General features: G+C 33.6%; 1 protein-coding gene across 1 annotated transcript in view; it reads right to left on the minus strand.

The window, feature by feature from the left end:
- Positions 1–565: 565 nt before the first annotated feature.
- Positions 566–20,985, minus strand: part of Vegfc (vascular endothelial growth factor C) — a 113,610-nt gene continuing 93,190 nt past the window's right edge. Inside the window, exons 4-7 of the mRNA XM_076852382.1 lie at positions 20,156–20,307; positions 5,011–5,117; positions 4,381–4,714; positions 566–1,081 (exon numbers count right to left, since the gene is read on the minus strand). Coding sequence (XP_076708497.1) covers positions 970–1,081; positions 4,381–4,714; positions 5,011–5,117; positions 20,156–20,307 — 705 coding nt within the window. The 3' untranslated portion in view covers positions 566–969. The remainder of the gene's footprint in view (positions 1,082–4,380; positions 4,715–5,010; positions 5,118–20,155; positions 20,308–20,985) is intronic.

Consider the following 20,985-nt stretch of genomic DNA (forward strand, 5'->3'; position numbering starts at 1 on the left):
CCCTTTTGGAAAAATGAAAACGTGCAGGCTATGTGGCTGAAATGTTTCCTTTTTAATATATATGAGTATTAAATTTTATTTCTAGTTTAGTTTAAATGTGTTCACCAGGAGCACTTCAGTTTGCAAAAAAAATATTTTAGCTGGTCAAAATAAATTAAATATTAAAAAGAAAAGATTCCTTTTGATTTTAAGGTAATTTTAAGATGTACTGAAGGATTTTATACCAAACTAACAGATTGAATGCTCCCACTGCACTAAATAACTATCAATCACACGGATAAGCTAAGCAGACTTATTTCATAAGATGTTCTGTGTTGATTCATTTAGTCCTATAAATTCAAAAGTTTAATGTGCTGAACTGTTTATAATTATTAATTATATTTAGATAAATTTAAACAAACTGTAATAGCATATTAGTGTCCCTCTGAAACTTTCTTTTACATTTTTTCATAGCTATCAAAATTTGATATCTGGTTATAGATAAGAACAAGGGCAGCAGAAGACCAATGTTCTCCTATCAGTTTGTGCTTTGAATGTATGATGGTAATGAACTGAACTTACCAACTTATAATACAATTTTCATTTTATTTTAAACATATTTTTGCATGTTATAAAAATATTGATCACAGTGAGCTTTACCAATTGTTATTGCTATAAAAATGAATGCAGAAACAATATTTTTAGTGGAAATAAATTATATAGTCATTCTTTTTTCTTTCTTTTTTTGTTTTTTTTAAATCACAAGAGAAGAACCTCAGGTGTTTGGTCATTGGCAGAAAACCAGTCTTTGAAAGAGGCATTTTACAGGTGAGTTCCAGTCTATTTCCGTGAAGTTATCCACTTGGTTCAGGAACACAGACTTCTGTCTTTGTCACCCCGGCCCCATAGGGTCTCTCTGTTCATAGACAGTTCTAACGTGAAGACAGTTTTTCATGATAGAAAAATGATGAGCTGGAAAACAGGACAGTCTTAGTTCATATGTGGTCTTTTCCAATATGAAGGGACACAGCGACACACTTCTTCACTAAATGACAGTCCCTGCTCACAGTGCTTCAGTCGGTTGCATGGCCTTCTGTAACAACTAGGAAAACAAAAAGGAAAACATTCATCAAAGACCAAGGCAATGAGTTCATTATGCTACTAATGTACTAATTTTTTTTTTGACTAAGTTTTCTAAATTTAAACAAGAAAAAAAAAAAAGCTTACTATTTTTTTTTTCCAAAAAGTCATTCATAGGTTGACAAATGTTTAAGTTTGTGCTTATAATCACAAAATTTTAGAGGAATGGAAAAGCCTTTAAAAGCATGTCTTGCTTGCTGAGGTAATAAATGGAAGGATGGGATATTGTAAGCATTAGTTCTTTTGAAGTGCCTTCTGCTTTGTGGATGAAAGTAACATAAGACAGAAATTATGAAAGTGAATATTTAAGGTCTGCTGATTTACTGTGATCATATAAGCATAGCAGAATTCACAAAAGTCTGGGACATGTATGGGACCCAGACTTCCAGGCAATTAAACCCAGCCATCTTGACAGAACTGAGGTCCTCAGTGAGCAGCCCACCCTCACTCTTATGTTTCTACTTGGCAGCTGGCTGCATGATGGTGGTTAACTCTCCTTTCTCCACCTGGGCTCCATGTGAAACAGATTAGCCCAAGGCAAAGGAGGAAGAGGGGAAATACTGACCGTTGGGGGTCCCTCTTTTTCCAGCCTAGATTTCCAAATTCTAGTGGTGGTGAAAGAACAAATTACCAATCCGTCAATCTGCTGGCAGCCCTGCTGCTCAAATAAACTGCACTGTCTTTGAAGAACTTTTTGGAATAAGAGTGTGCCTAATACGTGGAATGGGTACATAGGAAAAAAAATGCAAGACAACTTGAGGTGGAAATCAAAAGGGCACTCTACGAATATGTAGACACTTAATACTGAATTGCATCTCTTTTGTTGTAGAAAAGAAAGCATATCTAGTTAACATTTTAAAACACTTCTAAAACCCAAATTCATAATCATAAAATCACTGATATTCTTTTACTACAAAGTGATACAATTCTCAATGACTAGTGAATTTTGATGATTAAAGCTATAGATGAAAGAAAACAGGCTCTGCCCTCCACACTTTTGGAATGCATATGCTCCATTTGCTACCACAAAATCTGGAACGGTAGACTTAGAAAGAAAAATGAGCATATGAAATAGCTGCAGTAAACAGAAAGTCATCAGAAAGGATGCATCCTATTTAGAGAAATATGATGATAGAAATTTTTTCTACAAAATTAATATAAGAAATCTGCAGGAAAATATGATTGCTCGTTTTATAGACATAAAAACTGTAGGTTTTTTTTTTCAATATGTACTAGAACCACTTAGGAAGGATTCAATATAAAATATAGTTTAATAAGGTTAAAAAAGTCTTAGTATCTATATTCTTCTAGGATAGTAGTGTAATTTCAAAATCTCTTTCTGGTAATTAAAGTAGAAATATGCAAGTAAAATTGGAACATAATTATTGCTTAAGATAGTCTAAAGTGCCTTATAAAAGCCCCATAAGGCACTCTGTAACAATAAGAAAAGGTAAAATATGATCAGTGAGATACATAGATTCATTGAAGCCTCTTATTGCTGTAACTAAAATGCTGGGGTAGACAGATCTTCAGAAATGTAAATTAAAATGAGAGCACAAAACTCTTTTATCTGTTGAAAAGGCCATTATCAACCCATATTTAAAGAATGAATAGAAAAAAAAAGAATCCAGTGAAAGCAATTAAAAACAAATGGTCTGAAAATGTAGTGGACAACCAGGAAAGCACAAACCGCATGTCAGACAAAGAGGTGAGCTTAAGAAAGAGGTAACAGAAAGGCCGACTACAGAAAGACAAAATTATCCACTGGATCTGGCAACTAACAGGCTACTGGTGGCTTAAACATAACCTGAACACAGAGGGCGTTAATCAGACTGAATAAATGGGAGATAAAAGTGGTGAAAGCCAGGGCCACAAGCTTAGCTTCTGAGAAGCGCTGAAGTATGCTCAGCATGGCTGTAAGATGCTGGTAAAACAGAAGGAACTGCAGAAGTTTCACAAATGAGGGAAAAGGAAGATAGAGTTGAAGATATCAACATTATGGAAGCAAGAAGGCAGGACTAACGTGGCAAGGATGAAGGAATTTGGGAGAAAATGTCAAAAGTCTCAAGCCTTATTTAAACAGCAGTTCACCATGTTCTCTGAGACTAAAGAAGAATAAATTCATAGATTAACATTGAGTGCAGTAAGCTCATTTATTTCTTGATGAAGAAGAAAACAAAACCAAGGCTTAAGAAATGAGTCTTGAGTAACCATTAATAATATATTAATTCATTTCTCAAATTCTGTTAAATACTTAGTGTAAATATTTTCATTTCTGGATAAAATTCTATCCTAGATGGTACCATCATATCCCTTATGTGTAAGTTGTTTTCTTTTTCTTTCTTACTTTTTGGTACTTAAGTGACATATCTTTTTTAAAAAGACTTTTTTATTAGTGCATTATAGTTATACACATTAGTGGACGTTGTAATTACATACTCATAAATGCACACAACATAATTTACATCAAAACTGACTGTACCTAAAACAGTTTGTTCTAAATTACATCTTAAAGATTTCATAATTTCTGGCAGGGGCAGGTCTGGATGGCCCAGATACATTTTTAAAAAATACTACACAAGTCCTCCGACTCATGTTAAACAACACTACCTTATCCTCTGGGGCAAAGATTTAGTGTATTCTGAGCTTGGATCTGCTTTTGGTCCCCAACATAATGGTCTTCCTTTTTTTGGGAGCAAAGTTGGTCCTATGAAAGTTTAGCATTGGTTAAAAAATATTTTTATTTTATTTTTAGTTGTAACTCTGACAATATGTCTACCTAGAGGCCTGTTACCATTTCTGTCTTCAGTGAAACTTTTGTCCCCAATAAAGAATTACATTTTTTTTTAACAGATTGAGTTGCTGTTGTGTATTCCTGGTTATCAAAAATAGTCATGTAGCTTTGGGATTTTGAATTGGTGAATATTCATGACATGTGGAAAAGCATCATACACACACTATGATCTCAATCACACAAAATGGGATGTTGTATCTGTCTACACAGGACCTGGAGGGATATGTCCAACTAAGCTGCTTTTGACTACATAACTTTGTTCTTTGTTTGTGTTTTATTTTTCCTGTAATGCACACATTAACTTAAAAAAATCTATCTAAACATTTTTTTTTAAATCATAATTTGTCTTCCAGACCTTATTGGCTTCATTCTTATAAACAAGTGCTAGTTTGGTTAGGAAAGGTGCTCTTGGTTGAGAACATGTTTCTAGTTAAGAGGAATTCATGCTGTTTATGAAGATCTCTTACCTGCACGTCTGATGTTGGAACTTCTTTCCTTTTAAGAGGCATTTCTGGGGATTTTCTGTACATTCACAGGCACATTTTCCAGGATTTAGGGGTTGATTTCTTGGGCAGGTTCTTTTACATACACACTGGCATGTGTTTTCATCAAATTCTCTGTTGGCCCCACATGAGCTGGGGAAAAGTTTGTTTTTACAGACGCACTGGCAGGAGTCTCTGTCTAGTTCTTTATGGGGTCCACAGCTGGCCGGCTGAAGCCCCCCTTTGCAGACACACTGACAAGTCTCTTCATCCAGCTCCTTGTTGGGCCCACAGATGTCGTGGATTCCATCTGCTGAGTCTAGACAAACACAGGACATCTTCACTGTACCTTACTTGGTTTTGGGTGTGATGTGAAACAAGTGTATTTAAAAACATTTTCCTTTTTATGGTTTTCATTAAAAAAATGTGCACAAACATGAGCATGTTCCTTTACAAAGAAGCCAAAAATAATACTAATATGAAGTAAGAAGTGTCTTGTTTCATAGTCTCTTATTTCAAAGAATGATGATCTGAATATTGTACATGAGGTTTTAATACTAAAATGTGTTAATCAAAATATAAACCATATATGCACCAAAATAAGATTCTACTTACCATCTCCAGCATTTGAGGAAAAAATGAAATCTTGCTGAGCCAGGCATCTACAGATGTGATTATTCCATATATAATTTGTGGGGCAAGTCTTGTTGGTTGCTTGACACCTTTGGAAGAAAGAAGTTAGGGTAAGCAATAATCTAACCAGCTCATTGAAAGGATTATTGTATCTTTCTCACATACATATTGCTAATCAATACATGCTTATTAAAAAAGCTTTAAAATACATAAGAATATATAAAATGAAATTTGAATGTTCCCTCTCAAAAACTACCCCTAATGACATCTACTGTCAAATTCTAATACCAAAGGTGCTCATTGTTAGTTATGTAGTCTTAAATGCTTCCAAACTTTTATCTTTTTAAGACAGATACATTTATTTGCATAATCACACAGTACTTTGGCTTCTGAAAAAGCATGATAAAACCTTTTATATCATTCGGAATTCTCCCTTTTGTCCCACTAAACAATATGAAATGGACATCTTTATATCATTTCGTAAAGTCTTCTCCATTACTTTTAGTGGCTGCATAATAATCCATAAATAGGCTGCACTGTTTTTATTTAATTAATCTCTTAGGATAACTATTTAAGTTATTTCCAGTTTGGGGCAATCTCAATGCTGCAGGATGTAATACCCACACTCATACTTTCTTACTGATTTACTTGTGAAGCAGAGATCTCCACGGGTGTAAAAATTCCCTTTCTTACTTCCTTCTCTCTTATCTTACGTCTTTGTTTTAATAAAATTATGAACATGTGGGCTTCAACCAAGTACACCAGTCACTCCTTTGATGTTCCAGCTGTCCCACTGTTGGCTCATTGGGACCTCTGCAGGTAGGTGCCTGTATGACATGAGCCCTTCAGTTCCACAGGTCTGCTCTCTGGGATGAACAGGTATTACAAGCTCATCTCACTTATTTTTCCCCCCATCCCTGTAATCAACCATTCCTTCAGGGATCTCTTATTATTTTTCTTTGGAAAATAACATTTAGAGGCTATCCTTTGTGATTGGGTGTGTCCAGTGCCATCAGATGACATTACTTTTAGATCTTTTCAGGGAGGCGGAGCTAGAAAATGCAGGTATATTTCCAGAATGTTCCCCAAGTTAATGTTTATGCATTAGAAGGATTCTTGGCTTTTAATATTCTAATTTCAGAGTACATACAAACTTCTAACTACATTGTCATGAACGTTGGTGTAGATACCAAGTGGAAACATTTATTTATCCTCTTGAATCTTTCATCTCAATACAAAGTCATAAACAACATGATGTCATGGGGGAATGTTGAGTTGCCCTGCAAGTTGGCAGAACACAGGGTCACATGTAGACCTCTTACAAAGTGCACCGAGTGTAAACAAGCACACTACATGCTTTGGATGTTGCTAGGAAAATGTGCACAGAGTCAGATTCCATGTGATTATACGCCTTTCAAAAATAGATATCTCTTACAGCACAATACAAAGGAATTTTTGACGGAACTACTAAGCCAATCTGCCTTGTGTAACCTTGTCTTCCTTCTGTTTGAACACCACCTCTGACGGTTTATCAAAGTTTTATTGTTCATCAGTCTCTACAGCAGCTCTAAGATACACAGAATCTCCATTCATTCCTCTCAATTTCTATTTGCCTAAAACTGTCCCTTTGTCCTTCCTGCACATGGTCACCTACAGCAAATGGCAATTGCTGCTTTAATCCTCACTGCCTACTCCCTTCTTCACTTTCGTCAAGAGACATGTCTCCTTTGGTTTGGTAGTCTATAAGAGGGTGTTTTCTTGAATTTATTGCTTTGTGTTCTTTGCCATACTACATCATAAATAGCTTCTCATATGGCATTCAAACAGCATAAGTAACTACCTACAAAGCAACTGTGTTTTAGTAACAGTTATAACTGCTGGATGACTAGGAAACAATGTTTAAATATTTTAGATCCTACTGTGATAGTTTGTTACTTTTCTATAGATAATCATTGTTTTGTTGCTTAATAGAAAATCAGCACTGTTTGGAGTTAACTTACAATTTATTATAATTTTCCCATTTAAAATGTTAATAAATGTACTTGCAATGCATGTTTTTGGGAACAGATTATTGATTTTAAGCAAGAGATTGTGTATTATGTCCATCTACAACTAAAAATAAATAAATAGAATTTTCAGGTAATCCCAAAGGCAAGTGTCTATTCATTACAGGATTTTTCCTTTATTTTTCTGGGTTAATCGTGAACATATATTGTTTCAGATTAATTTACAAATACTTATCACTTTCCAAATGCAATGTCCACAGTTTAATATGTATATTCTTTATCATCCTTCCATCAAATATGAAGCAACTTACAATTAGTTTTATAACAGTAATTCAATGAATTCTGGTGGCAAAAAAGGTCCTATCATTCTCCTATAGATGGTGGTAAAACAATTTTGGCCATATTGCCTCCGTGTTGACCTCTACATGGCTTAGATAACACACTGCTGCACTTGCTTTGGGTGGGCACAATATTATGGTGGTGGCAGTGGCAAGACATTATTCATTTTGCCAATGCTTAATTTTATTGCCATTGCCTAAGGCAGTGTTTTTCAGTTGTTGGCTGTAACCCATTTAGTGGATCATGAAATCAATTACATGAGTTGGGAAATACATTTTTATTGTAATAGAATAACATATAATAAAACACAAGCTACTAGACTTTATGTGGTAAAGACTTCTCTGAAGTTTTTTTCAATTATACATAAACACACACACACAAATATGCATTGTAAACACTACATACACACCCTCCCTGCCTTCCACATGTTGTGCATGTGTATTTGGCACAAGATCAGATCCACTTATTTTTTAGTTGTAGTTTTGAAAATTGAGAAAACACAGATCTAAGCTATTCAAATGACAAAAAAGTGACGAGAATCATCTCAGTTGCTAGCCTATGTGATACTAGTGAATAATGAGATCCTCTACTTCAGGAATATTCATTAATATTCCCTGAGTTTAAATATGCATAATTTTTTCCTAAATAATATTGAAAATAAAACAATTTCCTGTCTCTTACACAGGAACAAATACCGAATTTCAACATCTTCAATAGCATAAATTCAAAAGCAAGAACTTTGTGTGTAGAAACAAATATAGGAATCTAATTCTAGAAGTGTTATACTAACCAGCAAGATGTCTAGTTTTATGGTATTAGATAATGATTTCATGGGGTTATACTAGCTCTTTTGCCTTTGCATGTTCATGTTGAATAGAAATACAGACCTCAGAGCAACACTTTCAATTATGACTCAAACGTTTTTGGCAACACAAACTTTACATTACCACCTAATTATAGTTTGCTCAAAGGGAAATAAATATTTTAGTCACTAATAGTCTTAAAACTTAATTTGAATTTCTAGAAAAGTATGACTCTAGTGGCTTTTCCAAAAATGGGAAACTCTTGCTCATCAATATTAATACATTTTAATGTTGAAATTGGAAACCCTGCTGAATTCTATTGAATTAAAGAAACATGTATTTATGTAGAATACATTTTCATAATTTCTAAATGAAGCTCTCTGCTTTAAGAGTAGCAATTTCTTAGCATTTATGCTTCTCGTGTTAAAAAAAGGAGTCAAAATTTCTAAAATATTGCTTTTTCAAAATGAAAGGAAATGTTTTCACGGTGGGTAGAAGGTTTAGCACAATGTGCTTATCGCTTGTGTGCTTTAATCTCCAAAGAATTCTCATGCTATTGAAATTTCTATTCAGAAGAAATTATTAATATGTTTATACATATCAACATTTTTTATAAATAAGTTGCTTTGTACATCATATTTATAAAAGTATACTGACTCAAAGATGCATTTTTGTTTGCAAAGCAAAGGGTTGCACAACTATTTGCAAAGTAGATCTATGCTGAAAATCATGTTAACAAATAAACTTTTGTATTTCTTCCCTCTGAAACATGATTGTGATTTTTATGAAGGATAAGTTACTATTAGAAGACTTATCTCAGTAATTATCTCAAAACTTTATTCAACTTTGGTTTGGTAGCTACTGATTTTGCTGATTAAAATCAGAGGACAAGAATTTAAGGGTATATGTATTTCTCAACATGGAGAACAATGCATTCAATAATAAAGTCAATCTTATTTTGCCATTTATCTCTCTTTTGTTAGATCATTTTATAAACGTTGGATAATAATTGCTAGTGTTTATCCTTTGAACCTTGCAGTAGACTATTTCTTGCATGATATTTTTATGACTTTCATATTCTCTACTTTCGTCACTGGGGTTTTTAGATACTTGGAGATTCTCTGGCTCCCCAAATCCACATCTAAGGAACAAAAACACACTACCACCTTTTGATTGGCACTGATTAACACTGAGATGGAATGTTACTCTTTTTGAAACAACTATAATCTTTGCAATATAGTTCCTTTTAAATGAATATGTTTTTTCCAACTTTGTTGAAGCACAATTGACAAACTGTATGTACTGAAGTGATGGTTTGATATGTATATACAATGTGAAATGATGACCACAAATGAGGTCATTAATATATACCTATCACCTTATATATTTGGCTTTTTATTTTGGGGGATGAGAATGATGAGATCTACTCCTTTAGCAAATTTTATTATCAATACATTATTATTACCTGTCATTATCATGTGGGTGATAACTGGCCTCTAGAGCTTATTTGTCTTATAGCTAATTGCAAGTTTGTACCTACTGATTAATATCTCCTTATTTTCCCCATTCCCTGAACCCTGGGAACCACTCTTTAATTATTTTTTTCTCTAAAGGAAATAAGGTCTACTCTTTTAAATTCATATATAAACAATATCATGTAATATTGGTCTTTCTGTGTTGGCTTATTTGACAAAGCATTACATTATGTAATAGCATTAACAGGATGTGGCAAGATCTTTTTAATATTTCTAATTTAAAATATTAACTGCAAGTTGATTTATGTTAAAGTACTTATTGATCTATGTTACTAAATTGCTCCTTAACATACATCATTAGATCATCAAAATGAATGGTAACATAAATTTAATATGAATTTAACCTGTAACACATAATGACTTCAATAAGAAAATGATTTCTCTGGATATGAACTGTATTATTAATCAAGTACTTTCTATTGTGGTTCTTTTAATAATGTATTTTCATAAGAACCCAACAGATTAAAATTTTACTGTGTCACTATAATCCAGTTATGATCCTCAAGTAGCTATACTACCCTAAAGCTTATGAAATGTGGGAGGTAATCCATTAACATTAATGAAACCATGTTTGAAAGCAGCTACTACTCTTGAGCTCTGACACCCTCCTTCAAAGCATCCTCACATCAATCTAATAGGATATTAAAGATGCTCTGTATTTCATCAAGAAAACACATATAGGGAACAACAGCTTTGTTCAAAATGTCTTTGAATTATTCTGTGCATTTTGAATTTGTTATGCATGGCTTTTAAACACATACTGATTTGCTTATATTTTTGCAATATTCATTATCAGTGAATAGAAAGTAGTTAAGCAAAAGCTGCCTTTAATTAGGGGCTTTAGGTTTAGTAGCTCAGTGGTAGAGCATGTGCTTCAGATGCTTGAAGTCCTGGGTTCAATCCCTAGCACCAAACCAAACCAAAGAACAACAACAAAAACCTTTACGGTACTAGGCATAGAAATCAGAAATACATTAATCTTTTAGTTCTGTATAAATAGTTAAAAATAAAAAGGTACAATTTTAACAGAAATTTACCAAAATAAAATGCATATACTTTTCTTGACTTGCATTTAATTTTATTAATTTTAAGGAGCTTGTGCTTATATGTTTATGCTACTGTTAGCTGTGTATCATTAGTCTATGAACAGAAAAAATGTCATTAGTCTATGATAGAGCTGGGCTTGTTTGGATTAAAAGGAAGAGATGGGGGTTAAGACTAATTATGAAAATTCTGTTTTTAGCAATTTCACTAGACTTTATACTAAAATGTCTAATGAAAAAGTTACACTAGTTTTAAAAAGTTGATTGACATATCTAATATTTTCCTTTTTGTATGTTTCTAAATGACTGTTTTTAAGCAGCAAGCTGCCACTGAGAAGCTCACCCACTGTCTGAAACTTGGATACAAAACATGAGTCACTATGGGGTCATCAATTTGTCAAGTACAGAACTGCCTGAGTTTTTAACTGGATGGCCACCAAAACTGGGGCATGGGAGAACAAGAAGAGCAGGACAAATATCAAAGTCTATATTTTTTCTGCTTTTTAAAAATTTGCTTAGATATATAAGGTTAAGAGAAGTGTTATTTGGTTTAAACAAATAAATCTAGTAATTACTGTATTATCAGCTTGTTAGTTTTTGTTTCTGCATTTTAATTCAAGCTAACGGTTTTAGACCAGCAGAGTTGTCTTTACTACATCAAAGCCACACCTCATGAAGAGGAAAACAAACCTGAAATGACAACAAAAAACATTAGAGGGCATCAGAGTGTTGACCTGACATTTAAATAACTGGTTGGTGTCAGGAATATGGGCAGAGGAGAAATGAAGAGGTGAATGCAGGATTTTTACAATAGTGAAATGATTCTTTATGATACCTTGAGGGTGGATATACATTATTAGACATTTGTCCAAAATTTATAGAATGCATAACAAAATAAGAAACTTTAATGTGACCACATCAGTACTGGCTCATCAACAGTACAAAACATACTAAACTAATGCAAGATGTCAATAAAAATGGTGAATATATTATTAGACCAATTCCAGCAGTCATTTTCTAAATGTTTTAGTAGACATTATTTTTTGAGCAGTTTCAGATTTATGGAAAAATTGAGTGGAAAGTACAGCGCACACCATTATAGACGGTGCACACCATTATAGACTCACTGCTCCCAGTTTCCTAGAACTTTGTTGTCCTTTCTCCAGTCTATCAGCAAGCCATAGGACTGTTGAGATCTTAATGATCATCTTTTGAAGGTAGAAACCAGACAAGCCAAAGGTAGGCACACGGCATTGCAATTACAAAACAATATAATGCTTCAGGGTCTAAAATCTCTTGCATAAGTTCCACTGGTAAATCTATTTATATCAGAGAATTGATAAGTGTGAGACAATATTTACAAAAAGAGCTTTGTGGAAAAGAAGATGAACAGACACCAAGTAAGATTTCAAAAATAACTGCACATGAACTTAAGGATTTTAAATTTGCAATGAAGATATTTTAGGACCAGAATTAAATGCACATTACAAAGTGCTGGAAGTGAAATCTTTTCTGATCAACAGGAGTGGGCCCATCTCCTGATTTAGTTATGGCAGCTCTGTTCTTTCTACATTTGTGTTCTGATATGCCTCAGTGAATTAATGTTATCAAGCTATTCTGTTCATTTCTATTTTAAGAAAAACAACACTGTATCATCTTCAAATTGAAAGAATGGAAAATTGAAATGGGCAAAAGAAAACTTATAGATATTCAAGCTTCTAAGCATTTGGAATGAGAACCCTTTACAGATTGACAGACACTGAACACTCAGTTCCAAACCTAAGGTTGGCTATAAATCCACTCTAGTTCTGGGAAGAGAGATGCACCTTATAAGAACAATGATTTCCTTAAATCTCAGTCAGTATAACTTCTTATAAGCAAATATTTTTTACTTAAAATTTTAGTAAATAGTGTGCACATTGTTATAAGAAAATGAAAATCAGTAAACAAAACCACAAATTAACCTTCAGGACAGATTTACCCATTTTCCTCATCTTTCTTCACCCCTCTCTTTTCTCTTTCTCACCAATATGACTCTTCCCTAGAGACAGACCTAATTCATTATCAAGTTGAAATAACATATCTTCTGTTTTTATATCAGTAAGTTGGATTGTTAAAAATAATCCAAGACACTGTAGCTGTGCTGAAACTTGTCTCTCCTCCACCCGCAAAACTTCTTAAGCTACCAAATCCTCTGCAAAAAAGTTAAATTTCCCAGGCTGGTGCTCAAAGCTTCAGAAGCATAGTCTTAGCCTTTTAAAATTTAACACCCTATTGATTTTGCAAATTAAAACTCAATTATATTATGCTGTCCTGTTAATTGTTCTTAGAATGTATTATTTTCTTAGTTTTTAGTGACATTGTCCATGCTAACAAATGAACCCATCAATAAATTTACCACCATTAGTTTCAAGGCACTTGTCTCCCATTCCTATGTGATAAGACTGTCTATCTGTCTATTGTTCCCTCTCTCCTTTGACTGCACTCGTTTAATGTGCAGCAGACAGACTTCTGTACAGTATATTCTCATAGCAAAAATAAATAAATAAATAAATAAATAAATACTTATTTAGTTAATGGAATATTAATAGCCACCAAATGAACAAACTAGATCTACAAATAGCAATATGATTACATCTCAAAAACATAATGTCAAGAGAAGAAAAGCAATGGAGATATTTTAGCATATAATTTGGAACATGCAAGTCCCTACTGTATAATCTCTTGTGTTAGGATAATTCACTCCTCTGTCATAAACACAGAAAAGAAAGAAGGAGTGTAATATTATTTCAGTTTAGGGGTGACTTCTGGGAATAGATGAATGATGACTTGGGGTTTGGGTTATATGTTAAATAAATATGAGGAAATATTTCTCTTTTAAAAAGTTTTATTCTAATTTATTACATACATAGAATGCACTACAATTCATATTATACATATAAAGCACATAAATATGATGAAATACTTCTTAAATTTCAATTTGGGATGTAACGATCCTTTTTTTTTTTGTCTCTTTGTATTTTCCTATATGTTCATTTTTTTTTTTTAATTTAAAGAAGTTAAAAATGCAGTAATGACCAAATCTCCCCACCAAATGGATTATATGTAAAAAAAACTTAGTCTGAATCTCTGCTTTGCTACTTTTTTAGTTGTGTGTTGTTGGGGGATATTTACTTTCTCCCTCGGATACAGTTAATTATGTAATAGGAATAAATAGAAATTTATCTCTGCCTCTCTACTTTGCCTCCTTCCCAAAATGCGTTCTTCCTCTCTGAACCTAGTGTGGCGGGTTATTAATAAGTAAACATCATCTGCATTTCATGCCCTTCAACTAATGGAGATGGTCCTTGTCCTTCTTGAACTTTCTGAATATCTGACCCCCCTCACCACTTCCTCCTTCACGGATAGTCTAGCTTTTTTGCCTCAATTGGCTTTCATAGGATCTTCTTTCCCAGTCTTTATCCTGTCTGCTCTTTCTCCGTCTCCTATCACTCTTTCTCAGTCTCCTGCATAGAACACTGCTTCTATTTCTTGAATATTGATTTCCTCATAGCCTCCTCTGCTGCTGTTCCTCTTTTCTTACTTCCCCTATTCCCCTCTACCATTCAGATTTCTTACAGATACTGCAAGCACTCAAACTATGCATGTAACAACTTAATTCTTTTTTTTTCAAACTGTTTTTTCCTACTGCTACTGGTGAGTTGTGTTCCCTGTTATTTTGATGGTCACCTATATGGCTTCATCTTCAGCTTATGCCCTTTGAGTACTCCCCATATGTAGCTCCTAAGTCACGGGCTCTCTTACATTTGAAATGTCTTTTCATCCTCAATCCAACTGGCTAGGCCCATGGCTTTTTTACTTCTCTCTTGTAGTATTATTTTAAAAGTGTCCTCACTAATTTTCCTAATTCCTGTTTAGTTCCCTCTAGTCCATATATCACACTGCTAGCAAGTTGTCCTTTTTCAAATAGTAAAGTGCCGATTCCACACTCTGACATGTATTTTTTAGCAGTTCTCACAAGACTTGAAGGAAAGGCATGCCCTTAGAGTGGCACATGTGATTGTGAAGACGTCTTTATACTCAGGTACATCTTCTCTCTCTCATTTTACTATGGTAGCAAATCCAGCATGCTTCCTTTACCTCACTCATTTCAGTTGTATGTTTATATGGCTGAGTTGTGTGTGGGATTCCTGAGTGGCCATCTTACCTTTCTATTTTCCTTTTCTACAGTCTTGCACACCATTATCCTCCAGCAGGCTCACAAACATTGTGTGTTGAATGACTGAATGAAACACAGCCTAGGGTTTTATACACTGATTATGCTAGAAATATTTGTGTGTTTGTACTCTGGTACATGAGTTCTGTTAGCTAATCAATTGCATGACTCATTTTTCAACACCCACAGTTCCTAGTACGATTTTAGAAGGATGGAAGGCTCATCATAAATATCTAATGAACAAATGAATGTAACTACTTCTATCAAGTAGAAAAATTCAGGGTATTACTGCTTAATCATACATGGCTCACTCTTAAAAGGAGAGTCTGTGTAGAAGGGGCCATGGAAATACATGGAATTCTATTCAAAGAAAAACATGAGGAAAGAATTGGAAAGAGAATTACCTGTGAGAATCTCCATATGAATATTGATATCTAACTGCTATATTAGAGATAATCTCTACTACTATGAAATTCATGATACATTTTGGTGATACTATGGAGATTTGAAAGTTTTGCTGTTAATACCAAAAATGCTATGAGATATTGGGGGGAAAAGATGGGCTTTAGAGGTAGAATGACTTGAAATTTTATCTTTCACTGACAATGTTTTATCTGATTAGCATTATGCATTTTAAGTAACACACCTGAGATTTAAATTTCTAATTTGTAAAATGAGAATAACTATAGCAGGTATCATTATTCAGTGCTTACTGTATGTCACACACTGTACCAACAGCATGGATTACTGATTGTGAGGATTAAGTCAGACTAAACTGTATAATGTTATATATAACATTTGCAATTATATACAGTTTTATTGGTGAAGAAAATTTAGTCACAAAAAGTGTTATAGGACTTATTAAAATCTGAAGATCTAGTAATCCAAGAATGAATTGTCCAAACAGGGAGTTGCTACAGTGTCTATGCACTTAAAATGTGCGCTGTGGTGTGTATCATGCATGAAGCCACTGCCAGGACTTATATGAACATGAGACAATATGTGGAAGAAGCTTGGTGCTTACCAATATTTGGCAAAATACAACAGTTATAACATAAATATAATACTTATCATCCACGTTTGACTGTGAGTGCTCTGAAATTAGAGGCAGCCCAACACATGTTAGTTTTCTCACAGTATCTAGTATATTTGTCTATTTCAGTGACTCTACAAATATATGATTAACTAATTTTATTAATGATTCTTTTAATTATATAATTTCGCTTCATAAATAATGCTAAACAAAAGGTGTGCTACTCATTTAATTTCATAATAATGCAATTAATATTCCATACACTTGAAAAGGCATGTTTTGTCTGGTAAGAGCAAAGGATGTTGCAGAACTAGGACTCTGTCTATACAGCATGGAATTTCAAACATACAGAAGGGAATTCTGGGAAACCCTACACACACCAAAGGAATCCCGAGTCTTAAAGATTTGACTTAATGTCTTAAATATGTTTGATATGAAGATTTTACAAAATCTATAATATAGACCTAAATTAACTTCAAAATTATAGTTAATAAAAGGGGACTTTTGCTGGGTGCAGTGGTGCATGCCTGTGATCCCAGCATCTCAGGTGGCTGAGACAGGAAGACTGCAAATTTGAAGTCAGCCTCAGCAGCTTAGCAAAGCCCTAACCAACTTAATGAGACCCTGTCTCAAAACAAAACAAAAAGGGCTTGGGATGTTCCTCAGTGGTTAAGCACCCCTGGGTTCCATCCCTGGTACCAAAAGCGGGGGGTGGGGGTGGGAGTTCCTCTTGGTTTTTAAAAATCAAATTTATTTTTGATAAATAATTCTTACATATTAAAATGCTCCAGTTTTAATTTCACAGTTTAATTAAATTCATGTAGCCATATAATGATGGTCACAATCAAAATACAGAACACTTCTGTCATCCCTCAATGTTCCTGGCACCTTCTAGTCATACCCATTATCCTAGTCATACCCACTGAATTTCTGTCAACCTAGATTATATTTGTCTTTTCTAGCATTTCATGTAATTTAAATCATGTAGCATATACTCCTTTTAGTCTATCTTATTTTACTAAACTTCATATAATTGAGGTCCATATTATGCATGTCAACAGTTCATTCTTTTTTATTGCTTAGCAATGTTCTACTATATGGATATACTGTAATTTGTTTATCTATTCATTTTTATAGACATTTGGGTTACTCTTATTACTGAAAATAAAGATCTGTGTACAATTTAAATTTTTAATAGTGGAGCTATTAGGAAAAATTCTAAAAAATTAAAAAAAAAACAAAAAAGAATCCTTAGGGGTTGATTATGAAAAAGGTTGAGCAATATCACAATAAGAGAAAATAATTTCAAACAATATATTGTTTTATATTTATGTAACTAACTACATGTACAATTATATAGTTATCTATTTTAAAACATTATATACTATATATGTTACATATAAACTACTTGTTTGCATATGTATATATTTATACACATCTACATATTTATTTACATACTTGTAATATTACATGTATTTCTGACTGTAGGTGGGGCTAAACACACACACACACACACACACACACACACACACACACAGGAAAACACAGGAACCAAGAGATAAATCAGACCTGGATCATAATGATTACAATAAATCTGCTCTTTATGACTGCCATTTGGATGCCAGACACTATGCTAAGCACTGCATAAGCATTCAGTATTTCACTCAATCCTAGCTACATTTTTAGATCAACAATCTGGAGTTCAGAGATATGAACAGTCATCAAAAGCCAATTAGTGGCAGACCTGATTTCTGATTTCTACCTGGCTTACTCTAGAGTCTTCTTGCTAAAACTTTCTATCTCTTCTTGAACTCAAATAGTGCCTAGCATAGTAGTTATATGAACAAATGATGATGAAAGCATGAGTAACACTTGCTCAATGTTTAAAATGAATATAGACAAATAAGTTTTTTTTCCAACTAACAAGCATTTATTGGTCAATATAGAACACTGTTAATTTCACAGCTTTGGAGGGTGCTGCCTGTTTCATCTGTCAAATAAGATGATACTACTGACTTCACAGATAATTTTTGAGAGATCATGCATATAAAGGTCTCAGAACACTGCCACAACTCAGTTATTCCTGAGTATTATTAGCTGGTTATTAGTGGGATATAAACCTACCTGAAAGGTTCTCACAATCCAGTTTCCCATGCAACATTCATAGACCCTGATACAGTCATGTGAGGACAAAGTAAATCCAGTAATTGCTATGGGTATTCAAGAAGCAAAGGTGGCTGCGGTATTTTGATGAGACAAATGCAGGAGAAAAGACCTTGACCTGAACTCTGCAAAACAGATTGGGCTTTGGAAAGGCAGAAAAGAAAGGGGACTCATTTGAAGCCAGGGCCAGAATAGAAACAAGATACAGAGCAGGAAATGAGCTTGGTATTCAGGGAATCGGGACTTTGTGAAACACAGACTTGGTGAATAACATAAGACAAAATGAGGAGGAAAGGCCTTTAGCAGGAAAGGATGGTGCAAAATTTGTATTCAATTCTTTGAGTAGTGGACAATCACTGTTTCTGGTCAGATGAATGAAACAATGCCTTTAAAAGTTTACTTATGGTATCATATAAGAATGGGAGAAAGTCTTGGTACTAAAAACTGGTAACAACACTGCTGCATTAAATTAGACATACACGCAGAAAAAAGTGGATGCAGAATGAAAATGATATATGTTTCCCTTCAAATAATCAATCATGTTTGGAGGGATAAAAGAAGTCACCAATGACCAGAGTGTATTTCAAGACCTCAATGAATATGAGAGAGAACACTGCTATGAATAACAGAGAAATAAAAGGAATTTAATAAATCTTTAATTTTGTACTTGCAGCTCGTATAACTATAGAGCAATATAAGGTAAGTTTAGATAAAGTTACAGAAGTCAAGAATATGGCCAGAGCTTCAAGTGCAACTTTGGAAAACATGAGCACAAAGATAAAGGCCCAAGCTCTCAGAATAAATGAGCTGCCAAGGGAAACAGGGCCAAGGCAATTAAACAGAAGTCTTAGGATTTCAAGGATGAAATCACACGTAAAACATCTGCTTTAGTTCAGGTGGTAGTGGTTCCTGCTTGTATCAGCATGAATTTATTCACAAATATCTATAAGATCTTTTCTTACATGTCAAGGAGGACAAAGATCTGTTAATCAAAGGAGGCTACCCTAAAGTGTCCCTAGACAGGGCCTCTTATCTGGCACACTAAGACCTGAAAAGAGATTCAGTGGGGAAGATTCCTCTTAGCATATTATGATTGCTGTTGAGTCACCTTCGGTTCAAGGTTTTCTGAGATTATTTGTAATATATATGTTTGTCCATTGATTTACTTATCCTCTTGTTACCAATGTCAGAAATATGTAAGATTTATTTATATGCATGTTCCCCATGCCCTAGAAATCCTAAAGAACAAAGAGCCACATTCCTATTTTGGGGTGGAGAGTCTCTAGGTTTCAAATGGCAGTGCATAAACTATTCAACATAAACTATTGACAGAGTCAGGAGTGATGCTCTCTCCAGATCCTTCTGTATGATGAAATACTGCTATTTGCCAAATTTAAAAATAAGATGGAAGGTAACTTGAATAATAAATAATAGTCTGAATGTTAATTTGAACAATATGATGAAAAAATTCTTTCAATTAATCCAGCACTATTTCAGTCAATCTTTCCTGGAATAAGAAATTGGAATTACATATTTCAACTGAATTATAACCATATATAAGAAATTATAAGAAAGGTAACTGAATGTAAATAGATGTTCACTTATTTTTTATAATTATCCTTTGCTTTGGACGTAAGTTTTATCAGGGATTAAATGATTTGAATTTTAACATCATGTATGAATTAGTGCAGTTGATTTCATGAACATTAAATCAGTTCAGCTACCTTACTCCTAGAATGAACAATTGTGAGATGCATGTTATTCTATGGAACTATTTCTTTATATTGTGAACTATTTTGCCTATAAAATGAGATTCCCTGTTTCTACTTAATTTTATTTTCAGAGCATATTATAGAAATTTTGTCTTTGTTTTGTATTTGATGAAGAGTATAGCAAATTTCACAAAACTTCTTTTAATAAACTTGTGTTCACTTAAAAATAATTTTATATTAGTAGAGGATGCAAAAAATAGATTTAATTCATACTCACTGTGGTAATGTTGCTGGCAGGGAACGTCTAATAATTGAGTGAACTTGTCTGTAAACATCCAGTTTAGACATGCATCGGCAGGAAGTGTGATTGGCAAAACTGATTGTTACTGGTTTGGGGCCTTGAGAGAGAGGCACTGTAATTTCAAACAACTACAAAGAAGGGACAAAAAGAAGAAAAAATTATATAGATTGCTATAAAGCACTTTTATGGTAAATGTTGGTGTCCAAAAAAAAGAGTGAGATTAGCTCTTTATGATTAGGTGGTACTGCATAACATGCAGGACACCACTGCTTTTTATGATTACAAAGTACAAACTGTTTTGCTCCTAAAAAGTATCTTTTATCAGAATAATAAGTAGTTTATAGGTTTATCTCATGTTACTACTAGTTATGAAGCATATTAGAATTATGATAACCAATTAATGATTATAAAGCAGAGATGTGACAGACCAATGAATATGTTCAAGGAAAAAAATTATTCCAGAATCCAAGATTACTCAATATCCAAGTTCAAAATATTCTAGGGATTTAAAAAAAATGGCACAAATCAACTTTAGTAAATATCTTTGTGATTTAAGAGCAAAGTTATTGGCCACACTACCTAGAAATGCCTGGCTAAGTTCTATTTTATGTAAACTGAACACACAGACATAAACTACATAGATGTAAAATTAATTTTCATTCCATATTAAATTTCTCCCTCAAAGTAGATTTACGTGTCTCAGATCTCTTACTGAATTTATTATGTTTAAAAGAAAAACAAGCACATTTATTATTAAATAAAGCTGTGTTTCTGAAATCTTGACAAAGGTCTTATGAAAATCAGCT

This window comes from Callospermophilus lateralis, chromosome 4 (assembly GCF_048772815.1).
Source record: "Callospermophilus lateralis isolate mCalLat2 chromosome 4, mCalLat2.hap1, whole genome shotgun sequence".
Classification (NCBI taxonomy): Eukaryota; Metazoa; Chordata; class Mammalia; order Rodentia; family Sciuridae; genus Callospermophilus; species Callospermophilus lateralis.